The 27,295-nt window shown below is 62.9% G+C and overlaps 2 protein-coding genes across 9 annotated transcripts in view; one reads left to right on the forward strand and one right to left on the reverse strand.

Moving 5' to 3' along the window:
* The window catches only part of Epha8 (EPH receptor A8), a 29,163-nt gene extending 19,000 nt beyond the window's left edge, over nt 1-10,163 (reverse strand). For 2 of the 3 annotated variants that reach the window (XR_007103826.1, XM_047515732.1), the window contains exons 1-2: nt 10,070-10,163; nt 4,957-5,021 (exon numbers count right to left, since the gene is read on the reverse strand). Coding sequence is in view for 1 of the 3 variants with exons in the window: in XM_047515732.1 (XP_047371688.1) it covers nt 4,957-5,021; nt 10,070-10,163 (159 nt within the window). In the remaining 2 variants the exon portion in view is untranslated. Of the gene's footprint in view, nt 1-4,956; nt 5,022-10,069 lie in introns of those variants that run through there. The other variant, XM_047515742.1, reaches the window with a different exon arrangement.
* A 6,063-nt stretch (nt 10,164-16,226) lies between these two features.
* LOC124990607 (translation initiation factor IF-2-like) lies at nt 16,227-25,527 on the forward strand. 6 transcript variants are annotated; one of them, XM_047562013.1, is made up of 3 exons: nt 16,227-16,297; nt 18,394-21,694; nt 21,846-25,527. In XM_047562013.1, the coding sequence occupies exon 3, from the start codon at nt 23,777-23,779 to the stop codon at nt 24,770-24,772; it is 996 nt and encodes a 331-aa protein (XP_047417969.1). In that variant the 5' UTR covers nt 16,227-16,297; nt 18,394-21,694; nt 21,846-23,776; the 3' UTR covers nt 24,773-25,527. The 6 variants fall into 6 exon arrangements, 4 of the variants coding, with proteins under 4 accessions (XP_047417969.1, XP_047418481.1, XP_047417145.1 ...); XM_047562525.1 differs by having other exon boundaries at nt 18,974-21,694; XR_007110211.1 differs by lacking the exon at nt 16,227-16,297 and having other exon boundaries at nt 17,902-21,694; nt 21,846-23,435; nt 24,524-25,527.
* Nucleotides 25,528-27,295: the final 1,768 nt, after the last annotated feature.

The following is a 27,295-nucleotide window of genomic DNA, read 5'->3' on the forward strand; positions in this document are numbered from 1 at the left end:
GACCTCCAGTTCTGTAGGGCTTCTCTGTCACTCCCAGAGCAAGGGTGCTTGCTGGGGCAGTTGGCAACACTGCAGCTGCCAGAGGGGTCTCACCTCGACAGGCCACCTCCTGCTGTTCGCCCCCTGGGATCCCTAGCAGTCCAGGGTCGGCCTGGTCCACACCCACCCTGCCTCCCACCCAAGGCTGGGGACTCCAGAACTGGCCTGCATCCCACTCAAGGAAGGTGGGGTGTGTGGTCCCTGTACTGGCCGCTGGCCTGGCAGGAGTGGATCAGAGACATGCCCGGGGCTCTCCAGAGCAGAGAGGCAGCCCAGGCGACGGGGAGGCATCTGCCAGTCACACATCTGAGGAGGGAGGAGTATCTGGAGTAGGTGGAGGAAAACACCCACCACTCAGCAACAGAAAAACCGTCCAGACCAGGAGCAAAGGCCCTGAACGGACACTTCTCCAAAGACACACAGATGGCCAAATAGCACTGCAAAGCTGCTCAGCAGTGGTCGCTGGGGAAGTACGAATGAACCACAGCGAGAGCCACTTCCTGCCCACCAGGATGCTGCCGTGCTCACAGCAAAACCCAAAGCCCCGAAGGTAACGAGTGCTGGTGGGAAAGAAGCAAGAGGGACCCTGGGACACTGGCGGGGATGTGAGATGTGCAGCGCGGTGCAAGGCAGCCCGGTTTCCTCCAGAAACTAAAACTAGAATTGCCACGCAACCCAGCAACTCCGAGCACACACCGGGAGAGCTGAGAGCAGGTCCGCTGGAGGGCCTGTGCACACTGTGGCCACCGCAGCGTGGCTTACAAGAGCTGATGTGCAGCTGGGGTGCAGCTAGTGGCAGAGCACCTGCCGGGCGGGACTCTGGGTTTGATCCCCAGCACCGCCCAAAAGAAAAAGAAAAACAAAACAGTAACAGAAAACCAGAACAGATAACAGGAAGCAGCCCACATGTCCATCAACCACTGAATGGATAACGAGCTGCGGTACATTCATACAATAGAATATTACTCAGCCTTAAAAAGGAATGGAATTCCGATACCTGCTAAAATACAGGTGAACCCTAAAGAGATCGTATTAAGTGAAATATGCCGGAAACAAAGGACAGATCACGCATAACTCCACTTAAAGGATGCACTTAGGTTAGTCAGATTGGTGGAGGTGGAAAATAGAATAAATGATGGTTGCCAGGCCTTCGGGGGCAGGAGGAATGGAGTTAGTTTAGTGGGTACTGAGTTCTGGTTTCACAAGGTGAAGAGAGTTCTGGCGATGGTCACACAGGGATGGGGACGTGTTTAGTGCCACTTAAGTGTGTGCTTGAAATGGAGAAGAGAGCGAGTCCCAAGCTGCGTCTATTTTACCAAAACGAAAAAAGAACGGGGTTCAGGGGCGGCTCCACGGGAGAGCCCAGCACGCTCGCCCGCGGCACTGGGATCCGTCCCTGCACCTCGAAAAACAAACAAATATGCAAACAGATAAACACAGAGCAAAGCCCTTCATCAGCAGCCAGTGCTCAGCACAGTGGTCAGCGCGGTGGCCAGCGCCTGCCCACCATGCCCAGGGCCTGCGCTTGACCCACCGCAGGAAACCAAACAAGAGAAAAGGGCGAGGCCGCCACAGAGGCCCCGCCCTTCTGTGCTTCCCAGGCCACGTGCAGGGGCCAGCGGGGGACCACCCCGGGCAGTGGGGCAGGATGCCCAGGCACGTGGCATGTCTCTCGGGCCAGCCTGGCCCTGGGCGAAGCACTAAGGTGCCCTCTCGGCTGCATGACTGGCCGGCCAGAGCGGACGCCCCGCTGGACCCACAGGGCCTGGTGGGCTGAGGGCGGCAGATGGGCCTTGCCTGAAGACACCTCTCGGGCGCCCTGAGAACTGTGGGGCTGAGCTTGCTCCACCAGTGCTGGGGGCCAGTGTCCTGCCTGCCACCAGCCCCTCCGTCTCACCTCCTCTCGGCCAGCTGCGTGGTCTCACCCTAGTGCCCAGCTCTGCACAGTGGGCTCAGGCAGACCCCAGTTCACGCGGCTGGAGGACACAGCTGCCAGGGGCTGGGCCTGGCCCAGGGCAGCCCTGGAACTGGACACTGGAACTGGCGACTCCTGGAACCGCCCTCCATCTCCAGGGCCAGTGTGGGAGGAGGGCCTCCTCTCAGGGGACCCCGGGAGCTTCCTGCTCCCCCACCCCGAGGAGTCCTGCCCTGTGCCCCACCCTGCAGCCAGAGGCTCCAGGCAGCACTGCGCCACATCTGGGGTTAAAGTCATTGTCACAATCAACGGAACACCAAGAGCCTGCCAGCTGCTCCCTGTCTGTTTCCTGCCAGGGGCCTGGATAAATTAATCAGCTAGATCTGAGTCCCCTCCAGCCGCCCCACCAGTGCCAACAGCGTGGCCCAGCCCCGCAGCCCCGGAGCTGCTGCAGAGACCTGGCGCCAGGGCAGAGCCGGTCCCCTTCTCCACGGGGCGCCCTGCTGCACACCAGGGCCACCGCCACCCCTGGCCGCCCAGCTCTGGCGGCTGGCCCTGCGCACTTCCTCCAGCCGTGTTCTCTTCCTGGAACAGAACGCAGTGAACCAGCTGTGCGTCCCTGGGAAGTGGGTCCCTCTCTGAGCCTGGGCTTTTCCTCTGTGCAATGGGCTTGCTAATGCCCACCCTTCCCACCTGCTGCAGGAGGTGGTGAGGAGCAAGGCTGCCCCTCACCCGAGGCAGGGTCATTGGCAACTCCATTCACCAGGCCAGGTGGGCAGACGTTCCCGGGAGCAGAGGGAGTTTGCAGCCTGGCTGAGCCTGGTCCTGGGCCCAGATGTCCCCCTGACCTTAGCAGAGCAGCCTCACCTCCCGGGGCTTCCAGATTCTCACTGGTAAAATTCATCACCCCACGGACACCTGCTCCGAGCAGTGATCATCCCACATTATGAGTGAGGTGGCCGCAGCGAGGTGAGTGACCCACCTGGATCACTCATTCCAGGGGGCAGCCCTGGCCCACGGGGCCCGGCATCCTTGCCCTGCAGACGCCAGAGGTAGACAGACCTCAAGGACCATCTGCAGAGGTCCCTCCTCCCCACTGGGCAGGAGAGTCTCCTGGACAGTGTATTGGGAAGAAGATGCCCTGGCCCACCCGGGCCTCTGGACAGGGGTCCCCGGCCCCGGCTCAAGGTCCAGGCAGCCCCAAGCTCCAGAAGACACTGCAGAGCCGCCTCCCGCCCCTCCGTGTGGATGTGGCGTTTACAGGGCCTAAGAGACGCCATGCAGGGTCAGTTGGAGAGACCCGAGTGCAAGTCCCCCTCGCCATCGCGGGAACCTGTGACGGGCAGGCCTCAGTCCAGTTTCCTTGTCTGTGCGATGGGCACCTGGACGGTGGGTCGGGGATGACGGACGCCGTCTGCGGACTGCTCAGAGCCGTGCGAACGCGTGCTGCTACCGTGTGTCCTAAGTCCCGAGTGAATGCGAGACACTGAGCCTCGGTCAACCTCCCACCAGCAGAAGGACCTTCTGCCACCTGTCACATCCTCGCCTGCTTAACTCTTGGCTCCTTACCACCCTAAAAACCAAGTCCTCAGAACCAAGTGGGACAGAGACGGCCAGAGCCCATCTGGGGCCAGGCACGTGCCCCCAGGGCCAGGTGTGTCCCTTCATAGCTGCTGGCCTCGGGGGACATGCCAACTCTGCAACAGCGGCGGTGTGGACAGACCTGAATCCCCGACGGCAGGCCAGGCCCGGGCAGGCACGGTGCCCACGGCCCCTCGGGTCCATTCAGGCTGCAGTGCTCCCCGCCAGCTGCATCCCTGGGCACAGGGCCGATGGTGGTGAGACCCCCAGAGACGGGGACAGGGCTCCATCCTGCCCTGCAGCCCCAGGCCACCAAAGGCCGGGGTGAGAGCTCGCTCCCAAAGCCAAGAGACCCCTCACAAAAGTGAGTGCTGGGTGTCGTCGTCGTTATTAGGACTAGCGTTACTAGCCCTGTCCCCAGAGCCACAGAAGCAGAAAGCATTCACCAAGAGGTCAGTGTGCACCACGTGCTCCCGCCCATGCTGGGCACAGGTGTGTGCACATCGGTGGGAGGAAACCTGGGTGAGACAATGACCCGTAACACACGCCAGTGACGTAACAGCTGACACCTTCCAGGCACAGGGCGCATGCAAGCTCAGGAGGCTGAGGCAGGAGGATCGCAAGTTCAAAGCCAGCCTCAGCAACTTAGGGAGGCCCTGTCTCTAAAATAAAGGATTAAAAAAGGCCAGGTGTGGCTCAGTGGGAGAGGGCCTGTGAGGTCAGCCCTCCCCGGGCTCCGCGAGGGGCTGGGTGCCAAGGTCGCGGTCTCCTCCCCGTCCTGAGAGCAGACCGCAGGAGGCCATCGCGAGCTGGTTCCCTCCCTCAGAGAGAAACTGAGACTCAGGGAAAGGACATGGGGCAGAGCTGGGATCCTACCAACGTGGCAGGCTCATCTTTGATCCCCGAGCCCACGAGAAGAGGAAGGGGAGGGCCGTTCAGCCTTGACCCTGAAGCCCACTCCCCAGGAAGGTGGGAGGGGGCATCCCATCCCTGTGAGGCATGACCCATAGGGACCTGGTGAGCTGGCCACCTGGGGGCTGCCATGTCCCTCGTGTGATTGTGACAGTAGAGAAGCACACAGGGGCCAGGGAGAAGGGGACCTGCCCTGACCTTGTCGCCACGTCGCAAGCTGCCCTGGGCAGGTCATGAGGCTGCAGGCCCAGGGCAGGGACCCCAGGATCCCCGGCGGAGGGTCTCAGCGGTGAGCCGGGAGCTGGTGCCAGAGCTGGTGCAGGATCCCCAGGGTCTAAACCGTGCAGCGCGCTGAACGGCTAAGAAGCACGCGCTGCCTCCTCCTGCTGGGGCTCCTCGGGTAAACTCCTTCCCTTCTCTGGGCCTCTGCTTTCTTCTGATCTATCTGACGCCGAGACTGACTGGCAGCCTCTCCCGGCTCACGGAGGGAAGACCCTGTTCACACTCACCCCGTGAGCTGGATACGTGAGCCAGCCCCAGTCCCCGTGGATGGTCGACGTGTCCAGCAAGTTCACTGCAAAACAGGAGACAGGAGGACATCAGGTCCTGCGCCCCTCTGCCCACACCGGTCCACTCACAGCCCCCAACAGCTGCCCGGGCCCGTGGCTCCTCTGCCTGATGCCTCACCTCCCAGCCCTCCGAGCCCAGGCCAAGCTCTGCCTCCTCCCAGAGGCCTCCCCGGCCCTCAGAGGCCACCTTCCAAACTCCCGGGGGTCAAGCGACCCCAGTGCCAGGGTCCCTGGCTGGTGGCACAGCAGGTGGTTAGGAGGTGGCTCGGGGGCAGGTAGTCGGAACCCAGCTCTGCCACTGCGGAGTGGCCAGGGAAGTCCCTTCTCCTCTGAGGCTCAGTTTCCTCCTCTGTAAAATGGGGGTGGCGGTGGTCCCTGTCTCACAGGGCCTTTGTGAGGATGGCCTGAGCTGTGTCTCACCCAGGGGTCATGGTGACAGTCAGTCATGCTGTGAAGTCAGGCCACCCCTTGGGGACAAGCCCGCTTCAGGATCCCAGTGTCCCCAGGAGGGCGCCCTGCCTCTCCTGAGCCTCCGAGCTCGGCGGTGCCGGGGACTCTGAAGAGGAAGAGTTCCCTCCCAGAGTGCGCCTACTGTGCGCTGGCCTCCACAAGGGCAGCTGTGGGCGCCTGACCGGGACCTCACCCAGGAGGTCGCTGCGCTTTCCATTTGATGGGTGACAGGTCTGAGTCCAGGACCTCGCCCAGACCCACAGGTGTAGGACCGGCATCCAGAGCCCCTGCGGCCCTCACACCACAGCCCTGGCAGGCTGGGCCCCGCCAGGAGAAGCCTGGTGTGGAAGGGCACGGATCCGAGGGCAGCTCTACTCTGAGGCCCTGTGCCCAGGGGACAGTTCCAACAAGTAAAGGCCGCCTCTGGGCTCTTGTGACAGCACTGCCACTCGTCAGCAAGTGACTTTCCCTTCTTTTACCCTCAATTTCCTCGTCTGTGAAATGGGTTAATAATACTTAAGGGTCTGGAAGAGGGTGAAGAAGCCATCCGTAACTGGGCACAGTGGCACATGCCTGTAATCCCAGCAGCTCAGGAGGCTGAGGCAGGAGGATTGCAAATTCAAAACCAGCCTCAGCAACTTAGCAAGAGGCCCTGAACAACTTAGCAAGATCCTGTCTCAAAAAAGAAAAAGGACCGGGAATACGGCACAGAGGTTAAGTCTCACCCACACAAACCATCTGTAAAGCCTGAAGCCAGTGCCTGAGCAAAGGTGGTCCTTCTCCATGCTAATTTCCTTTCTCCAAGTGCAACCCCTCTGTCCCCTCTCCATATCCTTTGTACAGAAAAAGGTACACAAAAGTAGAAATCAAGGATTGATCCAGCTCTACCTCTGCCTGCTGTGTGTCCTTAGGTGAGTGCCTTCACCTCTCTGGGCCCCTGCTTCCTTCTGATCTAGCTGGTGATGGTTGGGAGAGGGCACTTGGCTCCAGTCTTACACCTTTCCATTTTCTCTGACTTCCATGAATCTCTTCTCCAACCACCTTGGGCTACCAACTACCCCCATCCCGGGCTTGGGCAGGTCACAGAGGGTTAAAACCTGGAGTCTGGTGGAAGCCTGGGATTTGCATAGCTCTGAGCCTGCCCCTCAAAGGTGGAGACAAGTGTCCTCAGGAACTGTTGGAGTGACATGCTCTTGTTTGCTGATTTTCTTCTTCCTCTCGTCCTCCCACCTTATTGTCGGGGATCCCGGATGCCCATGGGAGAAGGTACTGGCAGAACCAGAGAGGGGGCCTCTGTGCTCCTCCCCGGGTCCCCAGGGGCCGGGGGATCAGGGGAGGGAGCACATGTCCACTGAGGATCTCCCCCTCCCCAAGCCGGCCCCAGACAGAAGAAGGCTTCCCGCCTCCCTCCCTCCCTCTCAGGCAGTGGAGAGAAAACTGGGTCAGGCAGCTCTCTCCTCCTGCTGGCTGGTGGGAGGGGGAGGGGGCTGCACTGCAGTTTCCCCCAGACCAGCAGGGCCCAATTTGGAGAGGTGGGGACAAGGGTATCCAGGGACACCCCCCACTGCACCCCAGCAGGTCTCAGGGCCAGCAGTCCCTTCTGGCAGGGAACAGACCCAGCCCGGATGAGCCCCGACCTTGGAGTAAGGACTGAATGTCCACCACCTGGGATCCTCCCCTGGGAGCGCCTGACTTCAGGGCTACTTTTGGGGTCCTTCCCTCTCCCAGGAAGTGCCACCACATCAGTGGCTGATTCTCAACCAGCCAGCCAAGGGGCTTGGCCAATCCAGAGAGGAGTCAAAAGTCGATTCTGTCGGCTTCAGGAAGGGCTACGGAATTCCAGAGCTCGTTTCAATTCCTGCGAGGCCCTCTGTCCCCCCTGCCCCTCCCTCCAGCTCCATTCCCTCACCTCCCGGTTCCTTCCCACAGGTGAGGATGCAGAACATTTCCCAGGGAAGCCCCGTGGCCCTCAGGGGTTTGGTGCAATTCCAGTGGACTCCTCCTGACCTGGGCCCGGGTCCCTTTGGAGACTGAGACCGGGGTTCTTCCCTCTCCTGCCTCTGCTGGGCTGTGCAAGAAGTCAGCCACCCTCCCTGGGCCGTCTCCCTGCTTGCAAAATGGGAGGCCCAGACCCGTGGTCTCTTGGGCCCTGCAGTGAAGCAGATTACGAATCCCCGGGGCCTCAGTTTCCTCATCTGAAAGATGCCCACAGGCACCCCTCCCGGGCCTGCCAGGCGGGCTGTTCTGGGGGGACCAAATGGGTCCCTCTCCCACTCTGAGCAGCACGGATAATTCCTCAGCCGCTCCTGTCGACGGTGGGAGGCATTATGCGATTTCTTTTTTTCTCCAGCGCCGTCACCTTCCTCCATTCCATTTCGCTGAGACTAATACTTAAATTGATTTACATTCCCCGAGGACACAGCGCATGATAGTGAGGCTGGAGAATTCGGGGTGGCCAGGGGATGTCAGCCAGGATGCAAATACCCTGGAGATCACCCCAAAGTGGAGGATAACCCACCCCAGAGGGCGCTAAGGGGCCCAAGGCTGGTGGGGCTTGGGGACATCTCCACAGGGGCAGGGCCACGGCGAGGAGCCTGGTGTCGGGCACTTGGCCAAGCTGGGCACCGTCACCTCTGCTGGACCCCAGGCAGAACAGTCCCCCCCTGCGTTCCAATGCGCTCCCCAGCCTATTCTGGTTCTGCATCAGCCCAGGGACAATGCCGGAGGAAGCTCCTGGATGTCCCCGCTCGGACCAAGCCCCAGGTCTCCATCCGAAGGTGGAGACTCCTGCCCAGTTGCGGGCACTGCTGCATGGATCAGATGGGCGGGGACTGTCCTTGGACAGCGCTCCCCTCAGCCTGCTGGTCCTCCCACCCACCTCCTCCCAGACCTGCCACTTCTCCAACCTGCCCCTCTGTCCTCGGCTGCCAGCCTGGGAAAAGTCTGCCCCCCAGGGGCTCTGGGGCTTTCTGCCTGTGATTCCGGAAAGTGCTGGCTCCTCTCCAGAGGGACCGTGGAGGCCAGAAGTTGGGGTGCACCACCGGCTCCCAGTGCTGCTGCGGGCCTTCTCAGAATCCCCGGCCCCAACCCTGGGGAAACTGTCACCTCAGGCCACAGCACTCAGGACCCCAGGTCCCTTGCTCCCCAATCCCGTCCTCTTCCCCGATCACCCAGCAACCCCAGCATCCTAAAGACTCGTGCGTCACCACGCCCCCCAGCCAGCCCTGCCCTGGCACCTCACCTCTCAGCAGTGGCCCCTGCTCTCTGCTGGACCCCAGCTTCACGGAGGAGGAGGATTTTCTCTATGTCTTGAGTGTGTCTGTGCACGTGCATTTCAGGGGCGTGAGTGCCAGCTTGAGGGTGTCCTTATACGTGGCATGATGCTTTTGTGAATGCACGGATGTCACGTATGTTCATGTGTTGTGCGTGTCTGTGCACATGTGAACGGGCCGCATTGCTGTGTGCGGGCGGTGTCCATGTGTGCGAGTCTCTGCAGCCGGGTCTACGTGCGTGTGTGCTGCCCGGCCAGGTGGGATTCTGCGCGCGGTCAGCCTGTGAGCAGCAGCTCTGTGGCCCTAGTGCAGGAGCAGCGCTGGCTCTGGAGGTCTGTCCCGCCTGGCAGCGCCAGGTCCCGCTTCCCCTGGGCAGTGCTGTGCCGCAGAGGGGGCCAGGTCAGGGAAGCAGGGCTCACTAGCATGGAGGGTTGGACGTGGACTGTCTGGGGGGATGATGGGTGGGGGAGTCCTGGCTGCCCCTCTCAGCTCTCCTGGTCCCTCCCCCCACCAGAAGTCACCTCTCGGATCCTTTTGGTCACAACTCTTACACCCCGTCCCCCACCCCGCCCCTAGCCTCCTCTGCCAGACCCCTGAGTGACTGGGCCACGCTGGCTTCCACCCAGACTCGACCCTGCCTCAGTCTCGGCCCAGCCCTCCCTCATGGGTCCCTGCAACCAGGCGGCTCCTCTGAAGCTGCCTCTCCTGCGGCTGCAGCCACGCTGTCCCTTCTCCTGTCCCTTCTCCCCAGCTCCCAGCCCCTGCCCTGCGCCCAAGGCTCATTCACAGTCCCTCAGTTCTGTGTTCCCAAAGCCAGGACCTGTTCTGGGGTCCCGTCCCTTCCTGGTCCCTTCTTCCAGTGCCATGCCCAGCCCCCTGATCCTTCAGCCCTCTGAACCCTGACCCCCATTCCGAGTCCTCCATCCCCTAGTGCTTGCCACTCTCTTCTGTCCTCTGTCCCCAGACCCTAGCCCCTCTGTCCCCTCTCCTCCCTACCTCTTCTCCTGTTCCGTCCAGTCCTGCACCTTGTCCCCCGCATCCCATCCTCAGTTCTCTGTCCCCAGCTCGCATCCCTCAATCCTGTCCCCAGCCCAGGGGTCCTCAGTCCTGCGCCCTGTCCTATCCCTCGTCCCCGAACCCCTGTGCCGTGGTCCCCGTCCTCAAGCCCGCGGGTCCCCATCCCCATCGCCCCGTCCCTGGACCCCAGGGTCTGCCTGGCGCTGCCCCTGCCGCCGGCCGAGGCTCCGGCGCTTCGGAGCCCAGGGTCGCGGCCGGGGAAGTTGAGCCGCAGGCAGCGCGCGCCGCGCCCCCGCCCCCGCCCCGCCGCTCACCTTCGCCGCGCGCCGCGGACACGCAGGTGGCCGCCGCCGCCGCGGCCGTGACGACCCAGAGCGCGGGGGGCAGGCGGCCCCGGGCGGGGGCCATGGCGGGCGGCGCCGCGCACCCTCGGGCTCGGCGGCGGCGGCGCGCTCCTCGTCCCGCACCGGCGCCCGGCGCCCGGCGCACACCCGGCTCAGCCGCACGCGGGCACCCGCGCCCGCCGCCGCCGCCGCCGCCCCGGGCGGGGGCCGGCCCGTCACGGCGCCGAGCCAATCAGCGCCGAGGTGGGGGGACGCGGGGCCCCGCGGACACCGGCCCCGCCGCCGCACGTGCGCACGCTCGCACCTCGGCCGGCCGCGCGCCCCCGCGCCCCGGCCACACGTGCACCGAGCCGACCGGACGCCCGCGACGCCCGGCCGCGCAGAGCTGGGGGACGCCGCGGAGCACCCCGCCGGCACCCACGCTCACCCCGGCCTCGGACGCGCAGAGCGCCGGCGAGGGGACAGTGGCAGCAGAGGCTCAGGGGCTTGGCTGGAGAGAAACTCCAAGCACTTCTAGTCGAAAAGAAGAAAAGCTTCCCGCCCAACCCGAGGCAGACAGAAGCGGCCCCCTGGTTCAGGGAGGGCTGAGCGCTGGTGGCCTAAGGCACCGGACCACGGGGTTTAACTCCTGGCCTGCTGACCTTGGGCACGTTTCTTAACCTCTCTGAGCCTCAACTGCCATGTGTGTAAAGCAGCAGTAACAGTGCCCAAGTCCGAGGGCTGCTGGGAGAACTAAAATAAAAGGCTGGGCAAGCACTTAGTGCACTGCCAGGTACCCAGCCAAGTGGCCAGTGATGGCTGCCGTTCTCCAGCGCCCTGACCCTCGCCACCTCCAGCTCCATCCCAGGGAGCAGGGGTCTCATCCTGGACAGGCTGCAGGCTGGCGGTGGGGTGGGGCCCCGCCCCGACTGGACTGGCCATCCTCGAGTCCCCTGCAGCCACAGGGCCACGCAGTCCCGTCAACAAGTAGCAGAGCGGCAGCCTCCTCCCGCTTCTGATGGGTACAGCCCTTGTTCAGCCCTGTGCCTTCTCTCCCAGCTCCTGGGGTCACCTGGGAAGAGTTGGGGTCCATGACTGGAGGTCCCAAGAATGATAAAAGCCATCTGGAGCACAGTGCCCATGCCAGACCCTGTCTTAGGAGCTTTACACACTTGTCCAGCTTAAACCTCGCCCTGCCCTACTGAGCTGAGGACGGCTGTCACTCACTCGCTGAAGATCACCCCGTTGACCAGGTGCTAGCAAGGGGTCCACCCGGGTCCACTGACTCCAAAGCCTGTGCTTTCCTGGAAGGCAGCTCCTTTCAGAGCTTGTCTAGAAGCTCAGGCCAACTCTCTCCAAAATGCAGGGAGCCTCCTGTCACCAGAGGCATTCAAGCAGACCCCAGCCAGGGGCCATTCACAGATGCTGTGAGGGGGACAGAGGGGCAGCGGTGCTGATTCCGCTGGACCCAGAGTGACACATTCAAATGCCCACGTGAAACAGGTGGGTGCCCTTCTGCAGCCCGCAGGGAGTGTCCCAGCTCCAGTTGACGCTGCCTGTGGCCATGTCAGCCCAGCTTCCTGCAACTCAAGAGCAGCTGTATATCTAGTTTCTATGTGGCCTCTCTGGGCTTTTAAATTTAATAGCTAATGCAGACTGTCTCTCTCTCTCTTTCTTTCTTCTTTTTTCTCCCTCCCATCCCCCTTTCTTTTTTTCTTTCTTTCTTTCATGAGCCCAGGGGGGCTCTACCACTGAGCTACCTCCCCAGCCCTTTTTAAAATTTTATTTTGAGACAAGGTCTTGCTAAGTCGCCCACGTTGGCCTTGAACTTGCCATCCTCCTGCCTCTGCCTCCTGAGAGGTGGAGATTTCAGGTGTTCAGATCGCTCTTCGGGTGCACTGGCCATATCCGCCGCAGGGGTTGATCCAGGACTCTCGAGGAGTGGACCCGAAGCCGGCTCACGGAGCAGACACGTTGGGGGTGCGGGTGGCCAGGGCTGGACTCAGCCTCTCAGAGTGGCCGCCCAGCCAGTCCCTCGCCTGCCTCCAAGCCTTGCTCCACTGGTCTTTTCCCTCTGGGATGGGAACAGGAGCATCTGGCTATTGTGGACCCTCTGAAAATTGTCTTCTTACTTCACCTGAGAATCCGTTTCTGCAGCTGAGAAACCAAGGACTGTTGCTGTGAGGCGTGGCGGTGTGCAGGGGAGGCCCTGCTTGGCAGCTGTGCAGAGCCCTGAGGTTGGAGGGCACCACTGTCTCAAAGGAAGGTCCCGAGTGGCTCTGGGACCCCAGGTGCACAGGCAGAGAACGGGCACATGACAGGGGTCTCTGTTAAGTCCCTGCCCGTCCTGGAGCCACCTGCCCCCCCCCCTTGGACTTCTGGGTGTTCTGAGCTCCTTATGCAGAGCAGGGCCTGGGCTCGCACTGAGAACCCCTGGCCGGATCCGCATCTCAGCCCCCACGCTCCCTGTGCTCAGTGGGCGGGAGGGGAGCAGGCCATTGGCATGGAAGTCTGTCCTCCCCACCAGCTGTAGGAAAGCACGGGCAGCGGAGATCTCTCTGGAAGAACCTGGATTCCTAATGTGGGGCCCAGTTGGCCTCCCCCATCACTGACAGCCTGCAACGGGCATGGGACAAGGAGGCACTGCACACTAGGGTGGCCGCTGGGTTCCCGGGTAGCAGACACGACCTTGCCCTGAAGAGCTCCTGGCTGCAGGGGAGGCAGCCTGAGGAAGTAGCTTATGTCCCACAGAGACTTTCACTCAGCGCCAGGGCCACCTCCAGAGTCCAGGCAGGAGGCCCAAGACAGAAAGAGCATGTGAGCCCACACGTGGTGCACACCTGTGATCCCAGCGACTCGGAGGCTGAGCCAGGAGGATTGCAAGTTCAAGGCCAGCCTCAGCAACTTAGTGAGACCCTGTCTAAAACTTAAAAACATAGGTAAAGAAAATGGATTGCATGCCTGAGACCCTGCAACCTCTAGTATTGCAGAAAAGAAAGAAAAAGAAAACAAAATAAATATGCCACATATGTAACTTAAATTTTTTCCAGTATCTCATTAAAAATTAAACGTAGGAATGTATGTGTTGACTGACTGCTGCCTGGCACGGAATATTGATTTACTAATGAGTTCAGTAGCTTGGCAAACATGCCTCGGGCCCCGACACCGTGCCAGGTGCTGGTGGAAGCTGTTGGACCACACGCCCTGGCGTTTTTCTTACAAAGGTTCAATCTAACAGGGAGGCAGTTAGGCAATTGCCAGATCCCCTCCGGCATAAGTGAATGTTGCAGAAGAACTATAAGCACCAAAACTTACAATTTATAATTAAAAAAAAATTTATTTTTATTTTTTGCACTGGGGATGGAACCCAGGGGTGCTCTACCCCTGAGCTGCATCCCAATCCCTTGTTTTACTTTTGAGACTGGGTTGCTGAGGCTGGTCTTGAACTTGGGATCCTCCTGTCTCAGCCTCCCTGGCCACTGGGATCACAGACATGCACCACCACACCTGCCGTCTAGAATAGATTTTAAAAGTCCTTTATGAGCATAAAATGCTGAATCTAATTTGGCCCTTTCTCAGTGACTTGGAGTTGTCATTGTGAACAAAGTGTCATCAACTGGCTGTGGCGGAGGACCTGGGGATGAGGTGGTGTGAACCTCCGCTGTGGACAGGAGACAGGTGCCCTCGGGGCCTGGAGGCGGGAGAGCTCTGCCCTGCTCCCAGTGACCCCGGCTGCTCTGCCTTAGCCTCTTCTCTGGCAGGCTGCTCTGCCTCCGCTCGGGGGAGACAGTTTCCACCTGCCTCCTAAGGAGCTGCCTCTAATCCACTGTGGGCTTAGAGAGCAGTGTGGTTAGAGCTGGAGGCAGAGCAGGAGTCCACAGGAGCTGAGCAAGGGACCAGCCCAGGAGCGAGAAGCCTGAGGTCAGTGTCAATGCTCCAGGTGGCCCAGGGGTCCCAGCTGCTTATTCCAGGCTGTTCTCAGGATATTTGCTCTCCGGATATTTGTTCTCAGGTTGGAGGGTAAGGGAGGTGTTGTTATAAATACATAAGAGGCTTATTAATGGCCGGGCATGCACAGACTAATTGCTTCCTCCTGTTTACACACAATCAATCACGCCCAGCGTTTGGAGCCACTTGCAGAGTGGAGCCGAAAGATGCCTGGGTGGGCATGGACCCGGGCGGCTCCAGCCTTCAAGTTCAAGTCTTCCCTGTCCTACCAAAACAAATCCAAAGCATCCCTCCGTCCCTGCTCCCTGGCCCCCTGCCTCCTCCCACCCCTGCTCTCAGTTCGCCTGGCACCTCCCGCCTTCACTGCAGCCCAGGCGCCACCAGCTGCCGACAGACACCCGGGCCCCTCCCAGCACCGCTGACCACCGGCCACACTTCCTGTCCACTGGCGGTGCATCCAGGACCTCCCAGTCCCCAGGGTCACGCACCAGAAAAGGTCTGGAGCACCCGTGCCTCAGCCCCGTTCCCGCCTCCACTCGCTGGGCTGAGCCCCGCCACTTGGCGCAGGGCGACCTCGGTGGCACATCAGCCCCCACATCCCGTTCACCCTGCCAGCGTGGGAACCCTCCTGGAGGCTGGGGCTGCTCTCTGGGCAAAGACCCACGTGGTCGCCAAGCCCTACGGTCCTGTCCAGGTGGTCCGGACCCTGCCTCCTGCCTTGCTGCACGTCCTCAGCTGCAGCGCCCTCTTGCGGCTCCTGCCTGTCACTCCTGGCTCACCCTCTGGACCTGACTCCTAGGGAGGCTGCCCTGGCCCTGGCCAGGCTCGCTTATGAGCTCATGAGCCTGGTCCAGCTCCAGGGGCACCTGGCTGTTTGGAACCCTCTCCTCGTGAGTGGCTTGAGTCACACCACCCTCCTGCAGGAGCGGACCCCAACGTCTGGCTCGGCAGCCCTTGTAAGAGCTGAGGGTCGGGGTTAGGCTTTGGCTTGCTTTGCAGGCCTGGCCAGGGCCGGCAGCGGAGGCCAGGTTCTCTTTACCACGAACGGCCCATCTGACTTCAGGCAAATCACGTTCCCCCTCCGGGGCGCTGCTCCGCCTGGGGGAGCCTCCGAGGACTTTCTACATCTAGGATAACATGACAGAATATTCACCGTTCTTATTAATCTTAATAACAGTCCTTTGAAGTGAGTTCTATTCTTATCTACGTTATCTCTATATAAATGAGCATCAGGTGGGGGAGGGTGGCATGACTGGGCCAAGATGTCACAGCTATTAAGTGGCAGACTCGGATCGGCCTGGCTGCGAAGCCCAGGGAGCGCTTAGTCACAAGGCCGCGGGGCAAGGCGCACTCAGTGAAGCCTGGGCCAGGGCTGGGTCAGCCGTGGGCGAGAGCCAGTGTCACGTGGGTCCACTATTTGTAGGTTCCCTGGTGGGTTTGCTGACCCCAGCCCCTTGGCCTTCTGTGGGGAACATGAGGAAGCTCAGGCTCTGGGAGGAGGCCTGCCAAGTCCAGGGGCCACAGCTGGGCTTGACCTCTCAGCTCAGACCTGGTGCAGAGCAGGGCCCACCCTGGGCAGCAGCTGGGGACAGTCTTGAGATTTGCTGGGAGGCAGCAAAGAGCTTGCACTATGGAATCAGACCTGATTCAAACCCCAGGCCTGACCCTTCCTCTATGCTGTGTGCCTTTGGGAGACCAATTCACCTCTCTGAGCCTGACCTGGCTTTGGTTTTGGTACCAGGTGTGCTCAACCACAGAACCACCTCCCCAGACCTTTTTAATTTGAGACAGGGTCTCACTGAGTTGCTTAGGGCCTCACTAAGTTGCTGAGGCTGGCCTCAAACTTGTGATCCTTCTGCCTCAGCCTCCCGAGTCGCCGGGGTTACATTACAGCATGTGCCACCACACCCGGCTCCCCCGTGCCTGTTAGGAGTGTGAAGACTAAAAGGACACCTGGCACAGAGTGGGCCTCGTGGCCCCTGCCCTCTGCCCACCCCTCCCTGTTAGCCCCAAGACCTTCCTGAGGGGAGCAGGAGGGAGCAGGCCACAGTCATTACCAGAAAGAGGAGCATTAATACCCCGATATTAAAAAATAACCTTATCGTCTTTCTGCCTCGCTGGGAAATGAGCCCGGCCGGCATCTTGACAGATGGGACAGCTCTCTGTGGCTGTGGGTGGTTTGGAGAGACAGAGAGTGAGAGGAGCGGGAGAGAGAGAGAGAGGAGGAAACTTACAGAGACCGAGAGAACACGGGGAGCTGCCAGTCAGCAGGTGAGCACCAGGTGACAGCGACTTGCGTGTGGGTGGCGGGGTGACGGCACCCTGGAGCGGGGAATGGTTAGAGGGACCCGGCAACACCCGAGCTGAGCACACAGGAACGTCCCACAGCTCAGGACCAGCCTGCTGGTCAGGGCTGCCCGGCAGGGGGCGGGCCAGGGGACAGAGCCAGGGTTGTGGCTAGCATCAAGACTGTCCCTCCTGCACCTGGACCCACCGTCCCTGCTGCCCCCATGGGGGAGCTCTGGGGCCTGTGTGGCCCCTGTGCTCATCTGTCCCCTGGGCAGAGAAGCCTGCCCCTGCTCCGTCCGATTCCGCCTGCCCGTCTCCCAGGAGCTGAAGGTGTGGGCCCACACGGGGTGACCGGCCAGCTGCCCCTGTCGCGCTCTAGTCTAAGTAAGAGACTAGATGGACATGCTCCCGAAGGTCCAGAGAGCTGGAGCTAAACAGTGTGGGGAGAAGGCAGAGAAGGCTGGGCCCAGAGAGGGAAGTGGCTTCTCCCAGGTCACACAGCCGGCAGCAGACCTGGGACCAGCACCCCATCTCCTGGCTCCTTGTCCCGTGCTGACCCCTAGGTGAGGCTGTCTCAGCAGTCTCTAGTCCACAGAGGGAGGCCGGGCTGTGAGCTGTGCGCATGTCAGCCCCGGGGACAGGAGGGATGGGTCTGTGCTGGAGACGCGGACGGTGGGAACTAGCCAGAGGGCGTTGGCCCCCGCTCGGTGGGCTGCGCTCGCAGCACCCTCTGTGCCGAGCTCCCGCCACGGCCACGGCGGCATTGTGGCATTGATGATAGGCTCCCGGAGGCTCAGAGGGGACAGCAAGGCGTCCAAGGCCACCCAGGCAGGAAGTGGGCAAGCTCATGTGAAGCCCAGGACTCCTGACTCCGCACACAGTGGCCATGAGGACTCCCCGGGGGGCTTCTTGGGAGGGAGACACGGTGTAACTTAGAATCTGGAGTCCCGTTAGTGGCTCAGGGGTCAGCTGGAAGGACAGCTGGAGAGTCCAGGTTAGCTTCAGTGTGTCCCAAATGCAGATTTCGTCCCTGGGGGCGAGTGGCGGAGGGGAGGGGGCCTCTCCTGCCCTGCCCAGCCCCTGCTCCAGGCTGTTTGAACGCAGGCCAAGCCGTCCCTGGTGCGGCCCAAGGTCATTTGCTGGGAAGAGAGGCAGCTCCCCTGCCCACCGGCCGCCCCCTCCCTGGCTGAAGCTGGGGGCTGGGCAGGGCTGAGGGACAGTGTTCCTGGTGGAAGGGGCCGGCTGTGGGGACAGCATGGCACCCGGGTGACAGGCCCGTCAGGCACATCTCCACCGGATCTTCCGGGCTGCGGGTGACAGCCGTGTGCGGGGCTCTGAGGCAGACGGCCTGCCCACCCTGGGCTCCGGGCCTGGTGGCCCCGTGGGAGGGGCTCCGCCGCCACGGCCTCCTCCTGGGAGCTCCCTCCCCTCGCCAGGCTGTTCCACTCAGGACCAGCCGTCAGGTCCTCCGTCCCCCTCCTGGCCACAGGCTCCGGGGGCCCAGGGCAGTCCCACCGTCACCGCGGGGGGCACCTTGCCCATCAGCAGCCCAGCGCCGCTCCTTCTCCTGGGCCTTCCCACCCCGCCGCTCCCTGCTGCTCCCCAGGTGTCCGCCGGGACGCCGCCTCCTCCCTGCAGCCCTCCCTGAACCGAAGCCTTGAAGCCGGTTGGGCGCCCAGTGCCCGAGCCTGTACCCCTCGGCCACCCGGCCTGGTGACATGGAAGCCGGTGTTACCAGACTTCTCCTGGCATGGCCGTCTGGCCTGCGGTTCCGACTCTCCTCCCGATGGCCCCGTCATCACGGAGGGAGCGGGCCCAGGGGCGGAGGTGCCAACTCCAGGGAATTCAAGGGTCCTGCCACCCTGCAGCGTCCCCACGTCCCACTCCCGACACTGGCGTCCTGGGAGCAGCTTCCCCAGCCGGATCCCAGGTGGCCAGGACTCCACAGCCCCCTCCGCTGTCCCGGCCTCCTCCTGGACCCCTGGGATGACCCCTCGGGTCCCTGACCTCGCCCCAAGGTGACTCGAGGCCTCCGGATCTGGCCGCCTGCTCCTCCCGGGTCCCCGTCTCCCACCCAGGACCAGCCTCGCGGCCCCTCGCACGCAGCCTGGCGCTCTCTGGCTCCCTCGGCCGCGCCTGCCTGGGAATCCGGCCCAGAGGCCGCCCAGGGCCGCGTCTGCCTGCCTGTCCCCACCGGGCTCGGAACCCCACATGGAGCTCGGCACGGTCCCCTCCGCCCCCACCTCGCCGCGGCCCGGGCCGGATGATGGAGCCTCTGGGAAGGAGGAAGCTAAAGATGCAAAGGTGCCCGTGAAATCCCTGGTGACAGCCGTGACCGCTGAGGCTCCACCAATTAAACACGGAGCTTTAACGGCCTGGAACACACCTGGGGCACGTGCGGCGGCTCCGCCCGACAGGCGTGCACCAGGCGAGCACGCGCAGGCTCAGCAGGCCCGGGGAGGGGGAGGCCGGGCTGGCAGCCCCCAGCTCAAGGGCAGGAGCCGGGGGTGCGGGCGGCTCCTTCCCAGCCTGCACCCTGGTGGCCTCCCGCCCGGGACATGCCATGACGGACGTCTGCAGCTCTCTCACCCCACATCCCCGCGAGAGGCCTGGATGGGGGCCGGAAGCTCTTCAAGTCCCATCTCCCTCGTCCCCCAGCACAGTCTTGGACTCCCAGCCCGGTGCCCGGCCCGCAGCAGCAGGGGCAGAACGGTCAGCTGAGTACATCCAAGTGCCTTGAAAATGTCTGAGGACCTCGTGGCTGGTCTGAGTCCCACCAAAAGCCCGGACGGGGAGTCTGGGCCCTGCTCTGGCCTTGCCTCCCACTCCGCTGTGTCCCAGCGCCTGGTTGCCTTGTCCGAAGCTTCTCCACCTGCGCTGGCGCCTCCTGTGCGTCTGAGACGCTCCCTCTAGCGCTAGCAAAGCCCGTCTCCTCCTGTTGTCTCTCTAAACCCAGTGACCCCTCTCGCCTTCCCTCCGAGTGCCGCCTTTCCATCTCAGTTCAGCTCCTTTTGCCCTGACCAGGTCCGTCTGTAATGGATGATAAGAAGCAAAGCGTCGAGAACTTTTAAAGTTCTTAAGAAGAAAAACCTCCCATTCACCCCTGCCCGGCATAGCTGGGAACAAGACCAAACCCCAGAGGATTTTCTGTAGTGGAATAGGTCAGACTGGTGGGGGGACAGGTAATGGTGGAGAGAAGGCAGGCAGGCAGGGTAGGGTGACAGCCCCCGAGGGGGACTGGCAGCAGGGAGTGTCCTGAAGGGGGACAGGCAGACACCGCCAGGGGAAATTCAAGTGCAAGCCATTGGCAAAGAGCAGACTCAGGCAGAGTGCCAGGCCTGGGTTTCGGGGACCCTGGTGACATGTCTGGAGAGGTGGAAGGGGCAGATGGCACATTGGGGGGGTATGTGAGTAGTCACTTCGGGACTCCATTTTGCTTGTCTGTAAAATGGGGACAGTGCTGGTGGCCTCCTCGTAGGGTGGTTTAAGGATGAACTGAATCAATGTCAACATGGCCCTTAAAGCGAGCCAGCAGAGGGGCCCGCTGTGGTGCTGGTGTCCTGTGTTGGTGGCGTCACTCGGGCCTTGCTGGTTTGGAGCAGGATAGGGGGCTGCCCGTCACCACATCCCCACCACACTCCGTGGGGAAGTTCTCATCCTGATTTGCAGAGGAGGCCTGGAGGGCTGAGGTCAGTGGTCCTGGGCCACAGGACAGCAGAGGGACAAGGACCTGAAGCCCACATCTGACCCCAGAGCTCCTGCTCAGCCCTCCGCCAGTCACCTTCCCGCACTCTCCTGCCTCCCACAAGTCCATGGCTCTTGTCCCCTAGGGAAGAGGACGGAGCCGTGGGGTGGAGGGACCCTGGCCTGGTGGGGCTGGAGGCTGGCCCCTCAAGCCTGCTGAGGGGACTCCAGCTGGTGACCACAGTGACTGGGTGTGGCTGGGGCCTGGCTGGAGGCCGTGACCCTACCCAGAGCTTCTGCCCGGCTCCATTCCCACAGCGCCTGCTGGGGCCTCAAAGACAGGACCGGACAAGTTCTAGCAGCTTCCCCCACACTCTGATCTGAATTCCAGGCGCTGGTGTGTGATTTTCAGGTGACAACTCCAAGGGACTGGGCTCAGCTGTCATCCTGGGGGCTGCTGCCTGCCGCCTTCCCCAGGAGGAGGAGCCGGGCTCATCTGAAGCTCCAGGGGAGAGCACAGATGGGGACGGGAGAAAGGGCGGTGGCAGGGAGGGGACACGGGAGCAGAGCCAGGGACGGAGAGAGGAGAGCGGGAAGGAGAGGCAGAGAAGGAGCGTGGGAGGAGCGGGCCCAGGGAGACCCGAGGGGAGAGGCTGGGGAGGCGGCGGGTGGGGGAGAAAGCCAGGAGACAGACAGACGGACAGAAGCTGGCAGCCCCAGCCAGACTGAGCCCGAGGCTGGACAGAGGGAGGCCTGTGCAGAGACAGTGCAGACGGAGCTTCCAGGGAGACTGGGGAGCCGGGAAAGAGCAGGGCAGGGACCAAGAGGTGGCCGAGGAGGACAGAGTGAGTGCAAAACCCAGGGCCTCCCAGTGCCTACCCTGGCCCCAGGTCCCTGCAGGAACAGGACAGGCCAGATGCAGAGGGCGGGCAGGGGGCTGGGAGGAAAGCCACCTCGGGTCCCCACCCCCAGCCTGGCCCAGGGCCACTGTCCTGCTCTGCACTGGTCTTCCTCCCTGGCCCCCCACAACTGGGCAAGAAGGGGCTCTAATGCCCAAAGCCACAGCCAGGCGTGCAAGGCGCTCCACCCTGCACGCGCGCGCGCACACACACACACACACGCACACACACAGGGTGGCTGGGAAGGAAGAGCGTACCTGAGAAGGACCAGGAGCAAGGAAAGGGGTGGCTTCCTTCTCACCTCAAGTTCCTCCTCTGAAAGTCAGGACAGGATGTCACACACTCCCCAAGAGCCTCAGGAGGCGGAGCTGGTGGGCTGGTGGGCGAGGGCAGGGCTCAGCCCAGCTCCGCTCCCAGCGAGGGGCCCCACCGCCAGGAACCAGGTGCTGAGAGCTGCTGGCCCCTTGGCTCCGCTGCCTCCCAGGGAGAGGAGGCCAGTGTGCCTCCCTCCCCACTGCCTCCCAGGCTGAGCGGGAAGCCTTTGAGACCAGGCAGGACTCCGCCAGTCCCCAGCCCAGCTTTGAGTGTCGAGGCCTGGCACTGCCCTCCGTACTGGCCCTGGGCCAGGAGGGGGGCAGTGGGAGAGGAAGCAGGGCTCTAGGAAGGAGCCGCCAGTCGCCCGGATGGACAGGAGCGAAGACAGGCCAGAGGAGAAGCTAGGCCAGCGCCGTCCCAGATGGCAGCCACCAGCCACCACGGCCACCCAGCTCTTGAAAGGCGGGCCGTCTGCGTTGAGGTAAGTTACCAGGAAACAGAACGCCAGTCAGCGGACCGTGTTTTATACTGATGGTGTGTTAATTGGAAGTAATTCTGATGCACGGGTCAAGCAAATGCACTGCTAAAACTAACTTCTCCGTCTTCATTTTCCCCTCCGGACGTGGCTGCAGGAAGACCCGCATGGCGTGTGGCTTGGGCTGCGTTTCCACCAGGCGCCTTGTCCAGCTCCACCATACCAGCGGGGAGACCGAGGCGCAGAGGAGGGACCCGCTGCCGGTCTCGGGCTCGGGGACAGGGCTGCCTCCTTAGGACTGGGTGAGAAGCAGAACCTGGGCGTGCACTGCCGGGAGGGTTGGGGCTCGACCAGATTCCTGCTCGCGGAGGGTCCCGGCCCCAGCCCAGCCTGGCCACACCAAGGATGGGCCAGGATCAGTGACCCCGAGCCACCGAGGGGGCTGGACGGCTGTGCCGTGGACCAGCGTCTGCAGTTCTTCCCGCGTGGATAAAGATGGGACAGGGATACTGAAAGCATGGCCGCCCCAACCCAGGCCCGCAGGGACCCAGAGGAAGGCCGCACCGAGAACAGAGCCCGCATCTTGAGCCGGCGCTGGCCGGGTGTCCTTGGACGGCCTCTGGGGGCGGCACCGGCTTTAACTGATGTTAAAGGGGGTGAACTTGGGGGTCAGGTGAATGTGGTCACCAGGCTCTGTCACTTGTCGGTCCTGAGCCAACCTCTTGGGGCCCCACTTCCTGCCTCAGCGGGCGGCTGGGAGGACCAGCCTGTGTTCAGCCCCTGGGAAGGGCAGTTCAGACGCTAAGCACTGTGACAAAGTGACAGGTGGCCAAGAGCAGGGAGAGCGCGTGGCCGCCCCAGCAGTGTGGAAGGGGCCGCTCTGCACAGGCCGTGTGCGGCTGGAGCCGGGACAGAGGCGCCCTGGGCTCTTCCAGCAGAGCCCAGGCTCTGACGTCAGACCTCTGGACATCCATCCCAGGTCCTGCCCAGCACTGTGACCTCGGGTGTCACCTCCAGGGCTCCCGGGCTGCACCGTCCACGGGGACGGCAGACCCAGGAGGCTCCCTGCCTGGCCCGCGGTGGTGGCGGTAGTCTCGCCCCAGGCCGCCCCTGTGCTGGCGAAGCAGCAGAGCTCCAGGTCCAGGGTTGGGCACAGGGGTGGCTCAGAAAGCAGGACAGGAGCGGGCAGCTGAGCTGTTGGGGGACCGGGTTTGACAGCTGGACAGTGAGGGACACGGCCAGGTGGAGCCGGGGCCAGGCAGGCTGGCAGGTCAGCCTCAGAGGCCCTTCTGGCTGACTAAGCCGTGCACTTCATCTCAGGTGCTGGGCAGAGTAGGGGGGACCGGGCAGGCTACAGTGTGGTCAGCTCTGTCCTGAGCGGGTCCCTCCGACAGTCGAGAGGCTGGTGAGGACAGCTTGGGACCTTCCAGCTTCCTCAGGGCCCCGGCCGCCGGTCGTCTCCTCCCTGGCCCCCCCAGAGGAGGGTGGGACCAGCTGAGCAGGCAGCCCCCCCGCCGCGGGGCCGAGCACCTCCTCCCAGCCCTCCGCCAGCCTGAGCGCCCGGCTCTCCTGCCTTCGGCCCACTTGCCAGAGCCTCATGTACAACCTGGTGACCTGGAGCAAGTGGCGGACTTCTCTGCGCCTCCATCTCCTCATTCGAAATGAGGCAGAACCCCCTTCCCACAGGGGCAGGCCCTGCCTGGGGGCCAGGACCCAGGGCTTCCCCGGCCATCAACCCGCAGGTGAGGTGGGTGGTGCTCCCCTCCCATTTTAGAGATGGGGACGTCGGGCGTCGAGGGAGGTGGCCTGCCAAGGACACTCAGCACCAGGGCTGCAGCTGGAAGCGGGACTCCGTTTGGGCCCCTGGTCTAGGACGGTCACTAAGCCAGGGCCCCGCCTCCCTGAGGGGGAAGCTCCTGCGGGCGGGCGGGCGAGGAGCAGGCTTGAGCTGCCGCCTGGCCTCCTCTCACCCTGCTCTGCACCCTGCCCAGCCCAAGGGCCCAGGCTGGAAGCTGGGATCGCAGGCTGGACCGGCAGGTCAGCCTCAGGCCCTGTGCCCTGCCTGGCCCACGTTCCCCAGCCTTCCTGATGCGGAGCCTCCTGGTGAGGCTCCTGTCGGGAGTAAAACCTCGCTTTTCCTCCCGCGCTCCACCTGGACGGCGGGCTCGGCGAGGTGGTGTCCCTGAGCTTGCCCCTTCCTCCCCAGCCCCGGGCTGTGGCCGCTGCCATCTGTGGCCTCAGGAGCGCGCCCCAGCCCGTCCTCCCCTTCCCTCGCCTGCCTCTTCCCGGGCTGATTCCCCAGGGTCCTTGAAGATGTCCCCCTCGAGTGGAATCCGACCCATGGACAGGCTGTGTGGGGGGGCGCCGCGTGAGCGTCTGTGCTTGTCAAAATCAAGCCACCCCGAGGGCCAGTCCGTGCCCCCTGAGGCTGTGGCCCTCAGCCCTGGTCACTCCGTCTGGTGTCCATTCCTTCGCCCCCGGTTACCTCTTCCCAGTGGAGCTTGGGAAATGGACGCAGGGCCCATGTGCTGCTCAGGGGAGTGCAGGGTGGGCACGCTGACCTTGCTCAGGTTGTTGGGTCCAGGACCTAGGGGGACGCAGGGGGCAGAAGCTGGAGGAAGGGGCCTCAGCATGGGTCACCACCCCTGCGGAGGGAGCGTGAGGCCACGTGGTGCTCCTCCGCAATCCCCCGGGCTGGCCGGGTGTGGACGGGTCAGACGCGCCAGGCGTGCTGCACGCACAGGTGGACGGGGGCGGAAGGATGGATGGGCAGACCGTGCCTGGTGTCCTCCCGGGCTGAGGAGGCCTGACCACGAGCTGCAGCTGGGTCTCCAGGACTCGGAGGATGTGGGGCCCAGGCCCTGGGTGACCGCGACCGCCGACTCCAGACCCAAGCGCCTTGGGTCTCCAGTGCGCCTTACCTGGCGCACCCTCACCTTCCCGACTGCCTTCTTGGGAGGCACGGCAGGCCCCCACGCTCGCCCGGAAGCCTCGGATCGTCCCTGCATCCTTTATCCTCAAAGGCCACGTCCGATCCTTCCGCAGACCCGGGCTCCTTGGCCCCGCTCCCCACCTCCCCGCTGAGCCGTGGAGCCACCCGGCTCACAAGCCACGCCCTTCCCGCTACAGCCTCACTTTCACTTTTACGAGACTCTGCTGTGAGGAGATGCTGCAGGAGCCCCTAGGCCACCCCCAGACCCAACCCTGCCCTGCATGGCGCCTCTGTTCAACCACCTCCACTGGTCACATCCGTAAAATGACCCAGAAGGTTCCACGTAATCTGGGCCCTGCCTAGTTTTCTAGCTTTGTCTGCTACTCCTCTCTCCCTTGCCCAGTCTGTGCTGGCAGCATGGATCATGCCAGGATCCTTCCACATGAGGAATTCAGGGCCATGCATATTCCTGCCTCAGGACCCTTGTGCTGGCTGTTCCCTCTTCCAGGAATGTTTTCCTTGAGATGTTCATGTGGCCACTCCCTCACGTCATTTAGTCCGTGAGGCCTTTCCTGGTGACGCTGTCCGTTGCAGTGTGGACATGGTGAGTGTGCCCAGAGTTCTAGGTCTCCATCTGGCAGTGTTGAGCTGGGGATCCTTCAGGAGGCGGGGCCGAGGGAAGGGCATTAGGTCATGGGGCGCAGCCCTGGGAAGGGATTCATGCTGGTCTCGTGCAGTTTGCTCTCAAGAGGAAGAGGTGGTTCTGAAGTGAGGCTTCTGCATGTGGCGATCACGCTGTGACGGAGCCACAGGGACCCTCACCGGAGGCTGCACGGGTGCGGCCACCTATGTTTGCACTTTCTGCCTCCAAAACTGTATGTTCAGTAAACCTCATTTCTTTGCTTTAGTTGCTTTGTCAATGCCCAGCCTCGGGAATTCTGTCATAGCAACAGGAGAACTAGAGCACTAGCAGGGTGTGACACGGCTGCCACTCCTACACCCCCGCCCCCACTCTCCGTCCACCACCCATGTTCTCAGCTCTTGTCTGTCTCCCCTGACAGAGAGCTCCGCAGGCACAGGCCTGTCGTCTGTTCTGTTCGCTGTGGTGTCCCCCGTGTCCATAGTAAATGCTCAGTAAATCCCGTGGTGTGAGTGAACCCCAGGAGCTTCAGGCTGGCGAGGGCCGGCAGGGCAGGGTGCCTGTCTCTGGAAGCCGGTGCTGTCTTTGTTCTTTTGCTCTTTTCACTCTATCGCTTGTCATGGGGCTGTGGAGGATTAAGACGGGACACAAATATGCCCGACCCCTCTTACGCAGGACACGGGTCCTAGCGGAGTCTCAGAGACGCGCAGAGCGGCGGGCAGGGCCTGGGAGGGGCGCGACTGCGGCGGTGAGGCTTCTCCCAGGTGGCGAGAACTCGCGGGGGCGCAGAGCTTCCGCAAGGGGGACGGGAGGTTCCGCAGGTGGTGACGGTCACACCGTGTGAACGCCCTCCACGCCACTGAAGCGTGCGCGTGAACGTGGCTTGGTAGATTCTCTTAAGTCTATTGCCACAAAAAGCAACAACAGACCCCAAATCCCCAACACGAATGGCCACAGCTCCGCACGGCCTGCAGGAGGCGCTGGGGTCAGGCTCGCCACTGGCCGGAGGACAGAGTGTCTGGGGACGGAAGGATGGTGGGCGGGGCGGGGCGGGGCCAGGAGGCAGGCGGGCTCGGCCCTGAGACCACGCCCTTGGCAGGGTGCACAGAGGTCCTGCTGGGGTCCTTGAGGCCCTGCGACCTCTCCCACCCCTCTAGCGCCCAGGTCTGAGCCCCCAGAAAGGCTGCGGGAAGGTTCCGCCCGGGGCCGGTGGCCCATGTTGTGAAGGGGATCCCGTATGCTCAGGCCTCCTGAATGGGGGCATGGGCATGCGCCTGCCCTAGCCCAGGGCCACCCAGCCAGCCAGGCCCCCCGGAAGACGCGGAGCCCAGCCCCGTGCCTGGGCACTGCCGCTCGCAGGTGGCGCTGACAGTGTCCCTCCTCCCCGTGGCCTGCAGGACCAGAGTCCAGGTGGCAAAGTACAGCCCTTTTGCAGCAGCTGGGCGGAGGGAGGGCCTCTGGCCCTCCTCCCTACCTGGGCCAGGCCGCCCCTCAGCCCAGGAAGCTCCCCTCTCCCAGGCTAGATGCCGGGCTCCCGAGCTCTCCTCCAGTGGGGCCAGCAGCCAGGGGAGAGGCCAGGTTGCCATGGAGGCCCGTCCCCTTTGGTGCAGCTCTCAGCCCTGCCCTGGGATCGGGGCCCAGGGAGGACCCGTGCCCCTTCTGAGGTTCCACGTGCTCCTCCCTGGAATGCGACCACGGCACCATCATTTCGGTCAGTATCACTGCACAGGTCTCTGGGTTGTGGTGCACGACATAGACAACCTGCCAGGGCCGTCTCGGCACGCTCACCTCGGGCGGCCCTGCACGAGAGCTCACGGGACACCATCACAGATGGAGCCTGAGGCAGAGGCAAGTCACACACGGGAAGGGGCAATGCCAGGCCCAGGATTTGCTCTCTCTACCCGTGCCATGCGGGGAGTCGGTTTTCTAGTCTGGGAGTTGGGAGCTAAAGAAAAATGTGTCCAAAGTCACACAGCTCATGAGTGACAATGAATTTAATTTCCTCGTGACCTGCAATGTAAGTGCGCTGGCATGT

The sequence above is a fragment of the Sciurus carolinensis genome, chromosome 1 (assembly GCF_902686445.1).
Source record: "Sciurus carolinensis chromosome 1, mSciCar1.2, whole genome shotgun sequence".
Classification (NCBI taxonomy): domain Eukaryota; kingdom Metazoa; phylum Chordata; class Mammalia; order Rodentia; family Sciuridae; genus Sciurus; species Sciurus carolinensis.